The following is a 13,534-nucleotide window of genomic DNA, read 5'->3' as shown; positions in this document are numbered from 1 at the left end:
AACCTCCGCCATAAAGAAAGCCCGATTTACCTTCCTGTAGACCAGCGAACAACACGCCACGCGTACCCTCATTCCAATCTGCATGCACCCCAGCATGGTGTGCTGGTAGATTATCGTGGAGAGGAGTGCGATGGCGTTCGTCACCACCCCGTGGATGTAGCCTTCAGTCACCGTCTGCTCGCTCTTAGGATTGAAGTAGGCGATCAGGTATGCCAGGGCGAACGGTTGGAGATTTCTGCAAGAGAAAGAGAACACAAAATCAATTTGAGGTTAGCGAAATGCTGAGAGGACAACGTATCCAAGTGTTTGCATCAAATGGGAATCTGATGATTTGACATCGCTGAGATTGGACCAGCGGCAATTTTCTTTGATGCAGGTGATGCAATCGATTCGTCAGAAGGTCTAAAATGGGGCCTCGAAACAGTACAAACGAGTCACTTTTTTTTCTTCTTATTAGAGCAAATTTGTGATGCGCGTTTATCTCATTCATCTGATCGACTCACCATGCCGGGCCCCCAGGCTAGAGCCCTGTCAGACCCCACCCTTATGAGGGCCATGGTACCTACCTATACAATTGGCTAAGCAACGAATGACCTGCCTGCCCCCAAAGGGCGTCACTGACTGTATTCAATATTCTATAAATGAGGCATTATTCTAAAATAATTTATTATTCATATTCAAAGAAAGAAAAACTTGACATTTTGGTATAAGTCGGTTATGGGAAAGCCAGCGGCATACACATTTTAAACATAGCCGATATACTGGATTATTTGTAAGGTTGGGTTAGTTTAGGTTAGGTTAGCTTTTCATTCTTTATTTCAGTGTTTCCCAAACTATGTTCCGCGGAAAACCAGTGTTCCGCCGAACCTGAGTAGGTGTTCCGCGACAATTCGGAAAGGTTTTATACTCTGCAATACATTTAAAAATCTTCTACTAAGTAGAAGTAAAATAAGTAAAACTAAAATACAGTCGGAAGCCAACAGCGGTGGAGTGAGGTTGTACAACTTCGCTTGCGTATTCGTATCGCTACTCGCCTGGGTACTCGCGAACGGTTATAAATACGGGATACAACAAAAATAATATAGTTTGTAAATGAATTGGACAATAAACTCAACATGTGTGGTCCCATGTGATTTTGACAATCAGTGCCAGTGCTTGAGAAAAAGTGAAAAATATTTATTGTTGCACGGATAGTGCACTTTGTGCGGGGAGTGCGTCAAACGCTGTGAAGCGAGGGGTTGTCCACACTGTTTTTTGTTCACACTGTTGCGCGAATTCCAAGACCGCGTGAACGGCAAAAACAATAAAATGGAAAACAACACAATGGAAGTGAATGAAACCAAAAAATCGAAGAAGAAAAGAAACGATGATGAAGAGGAAGTGGTTGGAGAAAAAGAAGAAGAATGGCAGACGGTGACCTCTGGAAAAAAACCCAGAAGAGACTCTGGGGTCACTCCAAAGGGAAACCAAAACATCGTCATGATAGCGACGGGAAGTAAAATTCCATTAAAGTTAAAAATAGCGCAGATGCTGCATAAGGCAGGAGTAAAAGTACAGAAAATTTACAATAAAAATTTAAAGACGTACATCCAAGTAGAAGACGAAAAAGAAGCAGATAAAGTGAAACAAGCTGGAGAACTCAAAGATCTCGGTTTTGTGACCAAAGAGAATGACTCCTGCTCTTATGGAGTAATAAGAAAAGTCGATATTGATATGGACCTCCAAGAACTGCAAATGGAAATCAAAAGTGATGCAAAAGTAATCAACCTTAAGAGGTTGACAAGAAAAGGTGATACAGGAGAGCTGACAAAGACCTCGTCAGTCAGTATTAAATTTGGGGAGAAAATATTGCCGAGAACAATTTACATATATGGAGTCTCTTTTGCTGTAGAACCGTATGTATTCAGGGTTATGCAATGCTACAAATGCTGGCGATATGGACATATCGCGAACAATTGCGGACGTACAGTAGAAACGTGCCCTAAGTGTGGTGAAAACCACAAAACCTGCGAAAAAAATGAGGAAATTACGTGCATCAATTGCAAAGGTAACCACGCGGCAAACAGCCAAAAATGCCCAAAGTGGCAAGAGGAAAAGAATTGCAAAGAAGCAATGAAAAAAATGAACATACCTTTCAAGGAAGCAAAAAAAAATATGTTAAATAATAGCTATGCTGACATATTAAAACAAAAAAAAATCGTAGGAAGAGATGAAAGCGAAACAATTCAAAAAACTAAGGAAATCAAAAAGAAAGAAGAAGCGGTGGTAGAAGCTTCAGGCTCAACAATAATAGCTACAGGTAGTGGCGTAAAGCCTACAAAAAATAAGAAAAATTCAAAGGGGAAGACAGAGGTTAACGCGATGGGAGAAATTATGAAAGTCTTGCTGAAAGGGGGAGACTGGCAGCAGATCATTAAACAACTAATAATTAAAGCAGTGGACTGGGTATGCAAACAATTCAAAGAAGGACACTTAAAGGAAATTCTAGGAGAGGTTCTGGAGCAAAATGGATAGTAAAAAACAAATTAGGATTTTACAATGGAATGCCAGAAGTATGAAGCAAAAAAAGGATGATATAGAACTCTACTTAATAAGACAAAAAATTTCAATAGCATTAATCTCAGAGACTTGGCTGAGGTCTGAATTAGACTATCTGAAATTCAATGATTACACGATGTATAGAAAAGACAGAGGGGATGGTTACGGAGGAATAGCGATTCTGGTGCATAAAACACTGGCGTCTAAAGAAAAGACCCTACAAGGCCTTCCAACTGAACTGGAGGCATGTCAAGTCGAAATCAGAGGGACACAAAAACTAAAAACAGTGACAGCAATATATTGTAAACCCAATGTTACCATTCGGAAAAACGCATGGAGCAGGCTCTTCGATCAAATGGGAGAGGGATCAATTATGGGTGGAGATTTCAATGCACACCACCCAATGTGGGATCATATACTTCGAGACGCAAGAGGAGAGGATGTCGCTGACGTATGCCTTGACTCTGACTTAGTAGCGATTAACAATGGACAAAGTACCAGGGTCGCCCCTCCAAATCAGAGAGGAGCGGCACCGGATATAACATTTATCTCCAACGAGCTGGTACTGGAAACCGATTGGAAAATAGACTCCGATACGATGGGCAGTGACCACTTACCCATTATCATCGAGTTTGTGGAAAATCAATGCCAAACAGAAATCATCCCAAGAAGAAATTACCCTAAAGCAAACTGGGAACAATATCGAGAAATAATCTCAAATGACATAGACAGACTTACAGAACCTACTAGAGATGCACAAGTAGAGTATGATAAATTGGAGGCAATATTGAATAATGGGGCAAATTCAAGCATTCCGAGACTCAAAGTATGCAGTCACCCAAACTTTAGACCAAAACCATGGTGGAACTCCGAAGTATCAAAGGCAATCGCTGAGAGAAGGCTTGCCTATACTCGCTTCAAAAAAATCAGTTCCACAGAAAACTACCTAGAACTAAAGAAAAAGCAAGCCACGACTCGAAAAGTAATCCTAAAAGCCAAAAGAGAAAGTTGGAAAACATTTTGTGACTCCGTCAACTCGGAAACTTCCTACTCAGAAATGTGGAGAAAAATGAGTTGGATGAAGGGCAAATCGGGAAACAAATTCAATAATCAACTGGATGAAAGCATGGCGTCACTCCTCCTTCAACAACTAGCAAGGAAAAGTGACGAAATGAAGGAAGAAATCGCAGAACAGGAAACATATAATCCTAATGATACAATGAATGAAATTCTTACAGTGGCGGAACTAAGATCAGTAACCAAAAATAAAGACACTGCCCCCGGCATGGACGAAGTTTCATATTCCATGATCGCTCAGCTGCCAGAGATCGGAAAAAATAAACTAGTGGAGATATTCAACTTAATCATGGAAACCGGCAAAGTCCCTAGGCAATGGAAGGAAACGATGATTATCCCAATCTTAAAACCAGGGCGAGACCCTACCCTAGTGTCGTCAGTCAGACCAATTGCACTCATATCATGCATGTGCAAAACGTTCAACCAGATGATTGCAAGAAGAATCGAATGGTTTGCAGAGAAAAAACAACTATTTCATCACAATACTACGGGATTCAGAAGGCAAAAGTCGACTCTGGAGAACATAGGCAACCTAGTACTAGACATCAATGCAGCACAGATCAAAAACGAAGTAACCCTGACAACATTCCTGGACATCCAGGATGCGTATAATAATGTGCATGTGAAAGAAGTGTCAAGGGTGTTGAATGAATGGGGAATCGGTGGGAAGATCACTAAATATCTTAAGCAGTATTTAAATGAAAGAAAAATCACCATGTGCATTAATAATGAAAAGAAGAGTACGGTATGCTCAAGAGGCCTTCCGCAAGGAGACCCCCTGTCCCCATTACTATTCAACATTCTTACAACTGACATATTAAAGTTAATGACGAGGGTCAACATTGTACAATATGCAGATGATTTCGCACTTTTTTGTTCGGGAAAAAGAGTAGATGAATGTCAAAGGTTAATGCAGAAGAGTCTTGACGAAATGAAATTATTATTGGAAACGCGAGGCCTCAAAGTAGCTCCCAGCAAAACTAAGGTGGTTCTTTTTGCCAGAGGCAAGAGACAAAACCAGCTTAACTTAAAAATCGACGGCACTATAATAGAAAGAGTAGACACTTATAAATTTTTAGGTATGAACCTGGACTATAGACTAACGTGGAAGCATCATATTAGTCATTGCGCGAATAGCCTGACACAACCTCTGAACATACTCAAAGTACTCGCGGGAGGTGGGTGGGGCGTACACCCCATTCATATGAGAAGGTTATACACGGCACTCATTAGAAGCCGATTAGATTACGGGAGCATGTTTTACCACTCCGCCGCCGAAACTAATTCGGTGAGGCTAGACCGCATCCAGTCCAAAGCATTAAGAATATGTGGAGGATTTATCAGGACAACACCCATTCACGTGCTCCAAGCGGAACTCAGCGTACCTCCACTGAATGTCAGGAGATGGGCACTGGCTACCAAGACATGGATGAAGTGGAAATCTATAATAGATAACCCCACATTGGCAAAGGTGAAACTCCTATACGAGCTTGTTGAAAGCAATACATATTATGAGAAAAGAAAGCTCCCTCTACTGGTAGGAATCCTAAAAGCCACAGAAAGTTGGGAGGTATTAAATACAAAATGCCTAGGTATGTATTCGCTGAGGAGGCCAGTTGGTACCTACGACCTCAGCTCTGTTATCCAACTAGAGGTCAAAGGAATAGACAAACCAAAACGGAGCATAGTATCCGATAAAGGAAGAGAGCGTGTCGAAAAAATGCTGACAGAGAGGTACGCAGGATGGAGCCACCTTTATACAGATGGATCCAAAGATCAGAATAGAGCAGGAGCAGCTCTTGTGATACCAGAAGTAGGTATAAACAAGAGCTGGAAGCTAAACCCAGCAATACCAATAATGACGGCGGAACTCATCGCGATAAACGAAGCAATTAAATACACTTTAAGCGATGATTTCTCGGCGCAATCCGCTGTCATTTTAACAGACTCTAAAAGCGCTTTACAACATCTTGCCGCAGCAACTCGCTCACATAACAGTAAAACCATAGCATACCACATCCTTGACCAGATCGACGCCAAGAAAAATAGAGGAGGAGATCTATGCCTTCAATGGATCCCATCGCACATGGGCATTGAGGGAAATGAAAGGGCAGATGAGCTGGCAAAGGTAGCCGGCCATTCAGGGGTACCATATCAGTGGATACCAGAAAACCTGGACTGGAATGAGGCTATAAAGAAAATGTGCCATAGTATGTGGATAGATTTTCACCATAGGGCATCATTAGAAAAGGGGAAATGGAGTAAGTCGATTCTTCCAACACCACGAGAGGTGCCCTGGTTTGTAGAGTCTTCTTTGACGAGGAATGAGCTTAAGTTAATACTGAGGCTAAGAACAGGGCACACCATGGGCAAAAGATTTGATGTCCTCATGGGAAGAAGCGAATCGCAGCTCTGCGATGAATGTCATGTTTTAGAGGACATTGTACATATAGCACTGCAATGCCCCAAATATGAAGTTCACAGAGTACAGCTGCGAATTGCAGATATCTATGAGAATGTCGACGAATTGAAGGGTGTCCTGGCGGTGGGTAAGACGGAAGAGTTAGGCAAAATTGTAAAGTTATTTAACAGAATAGGAGTGAGGACCTGATCGACGGATCCCCTTCTAGAAGAGAAGAGGCGATATGACAGCGAGTCGCAGTCAAAGCCTCGGTAAAATCACAAAAAAAAAAAAAAACTAAAATAAGTAAACAAACTAGTAAAGGACAATTCCTGGGTTCGGAATCCATTTTCCGTTACAGCTAAACCAGTAGGCTTAAGCGCAATTGAATATGAAAATCTAATTGGTTTAGGTAATAAGTGACTCTGATTTGAAATAAAAATACAAAGATCAGCCTTTAAATGATTTCTGGGCGAGTTTATCAGAAGAGACAAGAGTACCTAGCTACCCCAATTTTTCAAAACAAGCTAATATTGTTTCACTTCCGCTTTCCACAACCTATTTATGCAAAGCGGGATTTTCTATTTATGCTGCAACGAAGTCAAAGTGCAGGGACAGGCTCGATGCCACACCAGATATTAGAATGCAGCTTGCCAATATTGTGCGTGATATCAAGAAGATATGCAATTCAAGGACTCAACATCATCGAATTCATTAAGGGGGGACATGCTCGTCGATGGTCAAAAATGAGTTTTTATTGTATTTTCAAACCATGATCCTGGACACTCCTTAAACGTTGTAGATAATCTATTTATATAATTTTGAAGCCTTATTATCCTTTATAGTTATTTTAAACATTTGATGACTGCATAAAGTATTTTTGTTACATAAAATAGTATTCTTTTAAACCTCTCGCTCTAATGTTTTAGAATATAGTCATATTTCGGTACATAACTGTGCAGTGGTGTTAAGATTTTTTACATTTATTAATTTTTAAACGCATTTATGAAACTATTAGTATAATTTATTACGAGATAATTTTTGTAAAATATTCACGATAAAAAATTATATTGATAATCTCTGTGATCCCAAATTTGACAAGAATTAGGCATTTTATTATTCAAAAAATCGGCAAGATTAACACATTTGAAGATGATTCTAAAGATACTTATTATAAGCTATGTCTTTGACCATTCAAGTGTGATAAACATCTTATGAATAATGATTGCTTTATAATAATTATTGACCTAAGAATAAGGTAGTGTTTTTTTGAAATACGCCATTTCTTTTGTCATTCCCTAGTAGTTAAGCTACAACATACGGCCGTAGCCATAAATTAACAAACTATAATTAAAGTAGGGAGTAAAATGATATTAACGCGCGTGTTTGAACATGTACCGTTTAAAAAAAAATAAAAATAAATTCGGTTAGGTACATGTTCAAACACGCGCGTTAACATAATTTTACTTCCTACTTTAATTATAGTTTGTTAATTTATGGCTACGGCCGTATGTTGTAGCTTAACTACTAGGGAATGACAAAAGAAATGGCGTATTTCAAAAAAACACTACCTTATTCTTAGGTCAATAATTATTATAAAGCAATCATTATTCATAAGATGTTTATCACACTTGAATGGTCAAGGACATAGCTAATAATAAATATCTTTAGAATTATCTCCAAATGTGTTAATCTTGCCGATTTTTTGAATAATAAAATGCCTAATTCTTGTCAAATTTGGGATCACAGAGATTATCAATATAATTTTTTATCGTGAATATTTTACAAAAATTATCTCGTAATAAACTATACTAATGGTTTCATAAATGCGTTTAAAAATTAATAAATGTAAAAAATCTTAACACCACTGCACAGTTATGTACCGAAATATGACTATATTCTAAAACATTAGAGCGAGAGGTTTAAGAGAATACTATTTTATGTAACAAAAATACTTTATGCAGTCATCAAATGTTTAAAATAACTATAAAGGATAATAAGGCTTTAAAATTATATAAATAGATTATCTACAACGTTTAAGGAGTGTCCAGGATCATGGTTCGAAAATACAATAATAACTCAATTTTGACCTACGACGAGCACGTGGGCCGTTAAGTGCTTTGTTTATTCATATTTTTATGTTTATATTATATTGTAGTTTTATATTTTAAAATAATAACTTAATATATAATGTGTTTTAATAACATTTTTTTTTTAATTTTTACTAGTAGGAATTACCAAAAAATAAGACACTCCGTTAAAATTTCCGGGTTTGTGAAGTGTTCCATTACAGAAAAAGTTTGGGAAACCCTGCTTTAATTCATTAATTTTGCCAAAATCGGCAAAGACAATTAGCGCGGTTCCCGCCTGGCTTCTACATAACCGACTTGTACGTATAGCAGTGATGCCAACCGTACTATAATTATAGTACAGTACTATAATTTTACGCCAAATATACCAAAATACTATAATTTTAAAGGATCCAAGACAAAAAATGTTTCTGTACTATATATTTTTTAGAAATACTATAATTTTTACACCTTTGTACTATAATCAGTATAGAAAAATAAGGCAACACTGACCTATAGTATCCTCCACGTAATTTTGCAATAATTGTACACAGTGACAAGATCACTGTAATACGCATTGCGTAGTAGTGTATTAGTAAATGCCAGGCGCCTGATTGGTTGATTTCATCAAGTACCCAATTCAAAATAATTTTTAAAAAGATCTATTCCAAATTGAAAGGTTATGTGGAGGGTGGTCTACCGACATTTCTTTATACGAAACGAAACGAGGACAAGTCAGATAAAAACATTTAAATTGTATCAATTATACATATTAATGCAAATAATATCAACATTAAAATTCATCATGGCACTCGTAACTAGTTTAATCCTCAGTTCAATCCTGTTTTCCCAGTGCGGTGTCGATTTCCACAAGGTCTCAAGTGCCCGGCAATTATGGTGATTTAAATTGACAGCTGTGACAACAATAGCTGATTGTCAATAGAGGCGCAACAGTTTAACGCCAAGTAAATTGTCGGTAATGTCGCCAGCCAATTACTGTGTGGATTAAATTGCATGTGTACATACGGCTCCAACAGCGTGACCGACTCGTCGCAAGTGTGCGCTAAGCATAGGGGTCCAGTCAGATATTATATTGTCAGATATTTATATTATTTAATCATTTTTTTTTATTATCGTCTCTTAAATTATCTGTAACGTATGAAAGAAAGTACTTATATCCAAATGTGTAAAAGATATCGAGACACGCAGTGGCGAAGGGTGGAGGTAGGCTGTTAAGATCCGCCATAAATAGTGCAGACTAAACTATGTCGGTCATACGTACATATTATTGGTTTTCATAGACGACAATTTACAGATGGTTTTGGTTAGTATTTAAAACTTATTTAAACCCTGCGAAACCAAACCATAATAAATAATAGTCAAAAAACACTAGTCCATCTGTAAAATATCTAAAATTATACCATCAAATCATACATAATTTTGGATATTATATGAATAGAATAATATTGTTTATCTATTATATGTAGGTGTAGGTAGTTTGGCTTACGCAACGCTTAGGTATAATAAACTTAAAAAAATAACCAAACAGAACATGACAAAACAGAACGGCCAGGGGAAATAAATAGTTTCTTTCCATTTGTCTTAGTTTTAGTTCAATAAAAACAAATACGTATGACCAGGGAACTCATAAATAATGGGAACTGAAATACACAACGAGTAAGGCGATAGCAGGTAACCGACTCGAGTAAGGATGAATACGTTTAACGTCGAATACTGAAAACTGCTCTCGGTTTATGCATTTACGCTCCTTTAATGTTGGTACACTATTACACTATTGAACGTGCATAATGCGTGCTTCATTTTCGTAGGACACTCACACATTCAAAAGCCTGCTTCACCATGCGGCGTATTGAATATAGCCTATTGGTATTCTATTTATTATCTGTTCTGTGCGTATGACCAACAAAGTTTACTAAGCACTATTTATGTCGGATCTTAATAGCCTACCTCCACCCTTCGCTACTGCCGGAGACAGGGATAAGATGTGCTAAACATACACGCATAAACGCAAATTATAAATTTGAAAAATCGGAGGAATGGTTTATTTTAATCGGGTCGTGAATAAAAATAAATGATACTCTCATAACAGATGCTTATATATTATGTAGTTCGGTACTAGCATATCGAATGATTTGAGTAGGTATCGAGAAATTAGTGTGTCATCCAAGAAATTTAAGGGTAATTATTAGAGACCGGATTATTATGCATTTGCATATTTAACCTATTCTCACCGGTTATTGCATATTTTACCTAAAATCTAGTGATGATGCATATTTTCGCTATATTTACAATATTGTGTAGTATCCGATCAAGCTGGCCAAATCTATTAGCCGCACGGCTCAAGGTTTGGCGTGATCCAGTGATGCCAACCGTACTATAATAATTATAGTACAGTACTGTAATTTTAATTCCGTGAAAAATGTAAAATACTATAATTTTTCGCCAAATATACCAAATTACTATATTTTTAAAGGATTCAAGACTAAAAATGTTCTTGTAATACCTATATATTTTTCAGAAATACGGTAATTTTTACGCCTTTGCACTATAATCCGCATAGAAAAAGATGGCAACACTCGCGTGACTGAAGCTTCGATGACATTGAGCTACTTTAAAACTGCTTGTTGGCGAATTTAAAAGCGGGCGCGTCGGCTAGTGCGATTGTGATGATGACACACAAAACTTTCCACTCGCTCAGAATCTACAAGCTAGCGACTATTTTGACAGGACGTAGTTCATTTTTTTACCGAGAGGTCGCCACTATCGCTCTACTGCGCAGACGCGTATCGGCCCACACGCCAGCGTGTAGCGTGTAAAGTTGGCCGGCTTTCAACTTTTCTCGGTAGATTGTTTACAATCTGCTTGTTAGCTTGTTCGATGATGACACTGGACGAGTTTACAAGCAGATTGTAAATTCGCCAACAAGCAGCTTGTAAAGTAGCTCAATGTCATGGACCCATTAATGAATAATGATTACAAGATAAAAAGAACTTTTTATATACAGCGTTTTTAAATTTTCTGTTGAATTATTATGCTCAATATGCTCAAACTTGTACTTGATATGAAGTAAATAAAAAACAAACAAACAAATATAGAATACTGAAATGTCATTTTGATTTCCATAGTAACGCACGTATATATTAATAATTTAGTTACTAGGACCACCCCCTTAGCAACCAATTATAGTCTTTGACTTTTTACGGATTTTTCTGAAATAACTTTCCATACAAAACAGGATTAACTGAAAATTAATTCAATTCTGCTTAAAGATGGCTAAAAGTATTAAAATAATGCATTGGGATCGTGTTCTGATATATTCTAAAAGTTTCAAATGTCTAGCTAGTCGGGAAGTTAGTTAAAAATCGATTGCAAGATTTGTACTGGACAAACAATCACCGGACAAACAAGAATACGAGCTAATAAATACGTTGTAAAAAAAAATCCGCCAAATGAACTCCGCACTGCCAGAGGTACCTACATGTTCCCGCGTAAACTAAGAAAAAAGTTTGAAAACATTTTCAACAATAAACCAAGCTTTGAATCTTTGTGTCAAATTGATAGTTTTATTAAGGGGGGACATGCTCGTTGAAGGTCAAAAATGAGTTTTTATTGTATTTTCAAACCATGATTCTGGACACTCCTTAAACGTTGTAGATAATTTATTTATATAATTTTGAAGCCTTATTATCCTTTATAGTTATTTTGAACATTTCATGACTGCATAAAGTATTTTTGTTACATAAAATAGTATTCTTTTAAACCTCTCGCTCTAATGTTTTAGAATATAGTCATATTTCGGTACATAACTGTGCAGCGGTGTTAAGATTTTTTACATTTATTAATTTTTAAACGCATTTATGAAACCATTAGTATAATTTATTACGAGATAATTTTTGTAAAATATTCACGATAAAAAATTATATTGATAATCTCTGTGATCCCAAATTTGACAAGAATTAGGCATTTTATTATTCAAAAAATCGGCAAGATTAACACATTTAAAGATGATTCTAAAGATACTTATTATAAGCTATGTCTTTGACCATTCAAGTGTGATAAACATCTTATGAATAATGATTGCTTTATAATAATTATTGACCTAAGAATAAGGTAGTGTTTTTTTGAAATACGCCATTTCTTTTGTCATTCCCTAGTAGTTAAGCTACAACATACAGCCGTAGCCATAAATTGACAAACTATAATTAAAGTAGGGAGTAAAATTATGTTAACGCGCGTTAACGAAAAAATAAAATGAATCGGCAACCTACACATGGGTATAAATCAAACTTCATTCAAACTCAGTTTATTTCTAATGTGGTTATTTTTTATTAAAAGTATTTTTTCTGTTATATTTTCGCTTTTATTTTATTTTCCATAAAAATTGATAAAAAAATCAATCCCGAAATCCCGGGATTATGTTTATCAATCCCGGGATTCATAAGTATCGAAAATAGCTCGGGATCCCTAAATATATTCCTCCGACGCCATCATAAAACAAATTGACGTGCAAACAGGTCGACTATAGCTCTCCGAATCGTCGCTGTAGGATTGGTTTGTCGAATAGACCAAATGTCAAATGTTCAGGAGACGATAAACAAATTTCATTATCCTATATTTAAATACATGGAGGTATTTAAATTGCTGTTTTTACAGCATATGAATGATGTATTCATTACAAAGCAATTTAAAGAAAAGGATGGTTCTGGTCCATTTACACAAAAAATCATTCTGCATTAAAAGGTCGATTTAGACAAAAACGGCTTTTAGACAAACCAATCCTATAGCGACGGAATGGCAACGCGGCCGAAATTTCGTTCCACATACAGTTGAAAATTATTTGCCGTTTCACTTATGTACGCTCTTAACCCTTAGTTAAGTGTCGTCGCTTGACAAATGAACTAGTTCAATGATGGTATGCTCAACAAAGTTAGGAGATTACAAAGACTCCGTCAGGATTAGGGATTCCAATCCCGGGATCCCGAATCCCGGGATCCCGGGATCCCGAGCTATTTTCGATACCTATGAATCCCGGGATTGATAAACCTAATCCCGGGATTTCGGGATTGATTTTTTTATCAATTTTTATGGAAAATAAAATAAAAGCGAAAATAAAAAATAACTACATTAGAAATAAACTGAGTTTGAATGAAGTTTGATTTATACCCATGTGTAGGTTGCCGATTCATTTGATTTTTTTCACATAAATTATTAATAATGAGAAAAATTGGAACAAAACAATGCTTCGCACTTTAAACAAAGTAATTCCACCATGATATCATACGTTTTACGGCAGTTTCATATTTGGCTGACTAATTAGATTTATGAAGCGGAAAGGCCATAAGTACGCCATGATTATTTGCTTTACTATTTTAAATCTCGTTAATCCATTCATTATGTCTTTACTATCAGAAACAGCAATCTCATATTA

At 36.8% G+C, this 13,534-nt stretch overlaps 1 protein-coding gene across 1 annotated transcript in view; it reads right to left on the bottom strand.

Annotated features, from left to right (window-relative positions):
* LOC147069060 (ATP-binding cassette sub-family C member 4-like) overlaps positions 1-13,534 on the bottom strand; it is a 124,358-nt gene that overhangs the window by 41,058 nt on the left and 69,766 nt on the right. Inside the window, exon 3 of the mRNA XM_085951514.1 lies at positions 31-235. Within this exon, the coding sequence (XP_085807640.1) occupies positions 31-235 (205 nt within the window). The remainder of the gene's footprint in view (positions 1-30; positions 236-13,534) is intronic.

The sequence above is a fragment of the Rhyacophila brunnea genome, unplaced genomic scaffold (assembly GCF_057557595.1).
Source record: "Rhyacophila brunnea isolate RB1 unplaced genomic scaffold, BYU_Rbru_1.0 scaffold_24, whole genome shotgun sequence".
Lineage (NCBI taxonomy): Eukaryota > Metazoa > Arthropoda > Insecta > Trichoptera > Rhyacophilidae > Rhyacophila > Rhyacophila brunnea.
This window is presented reverse-complemented; position numbering and strand designations above follow the sequence as displayed.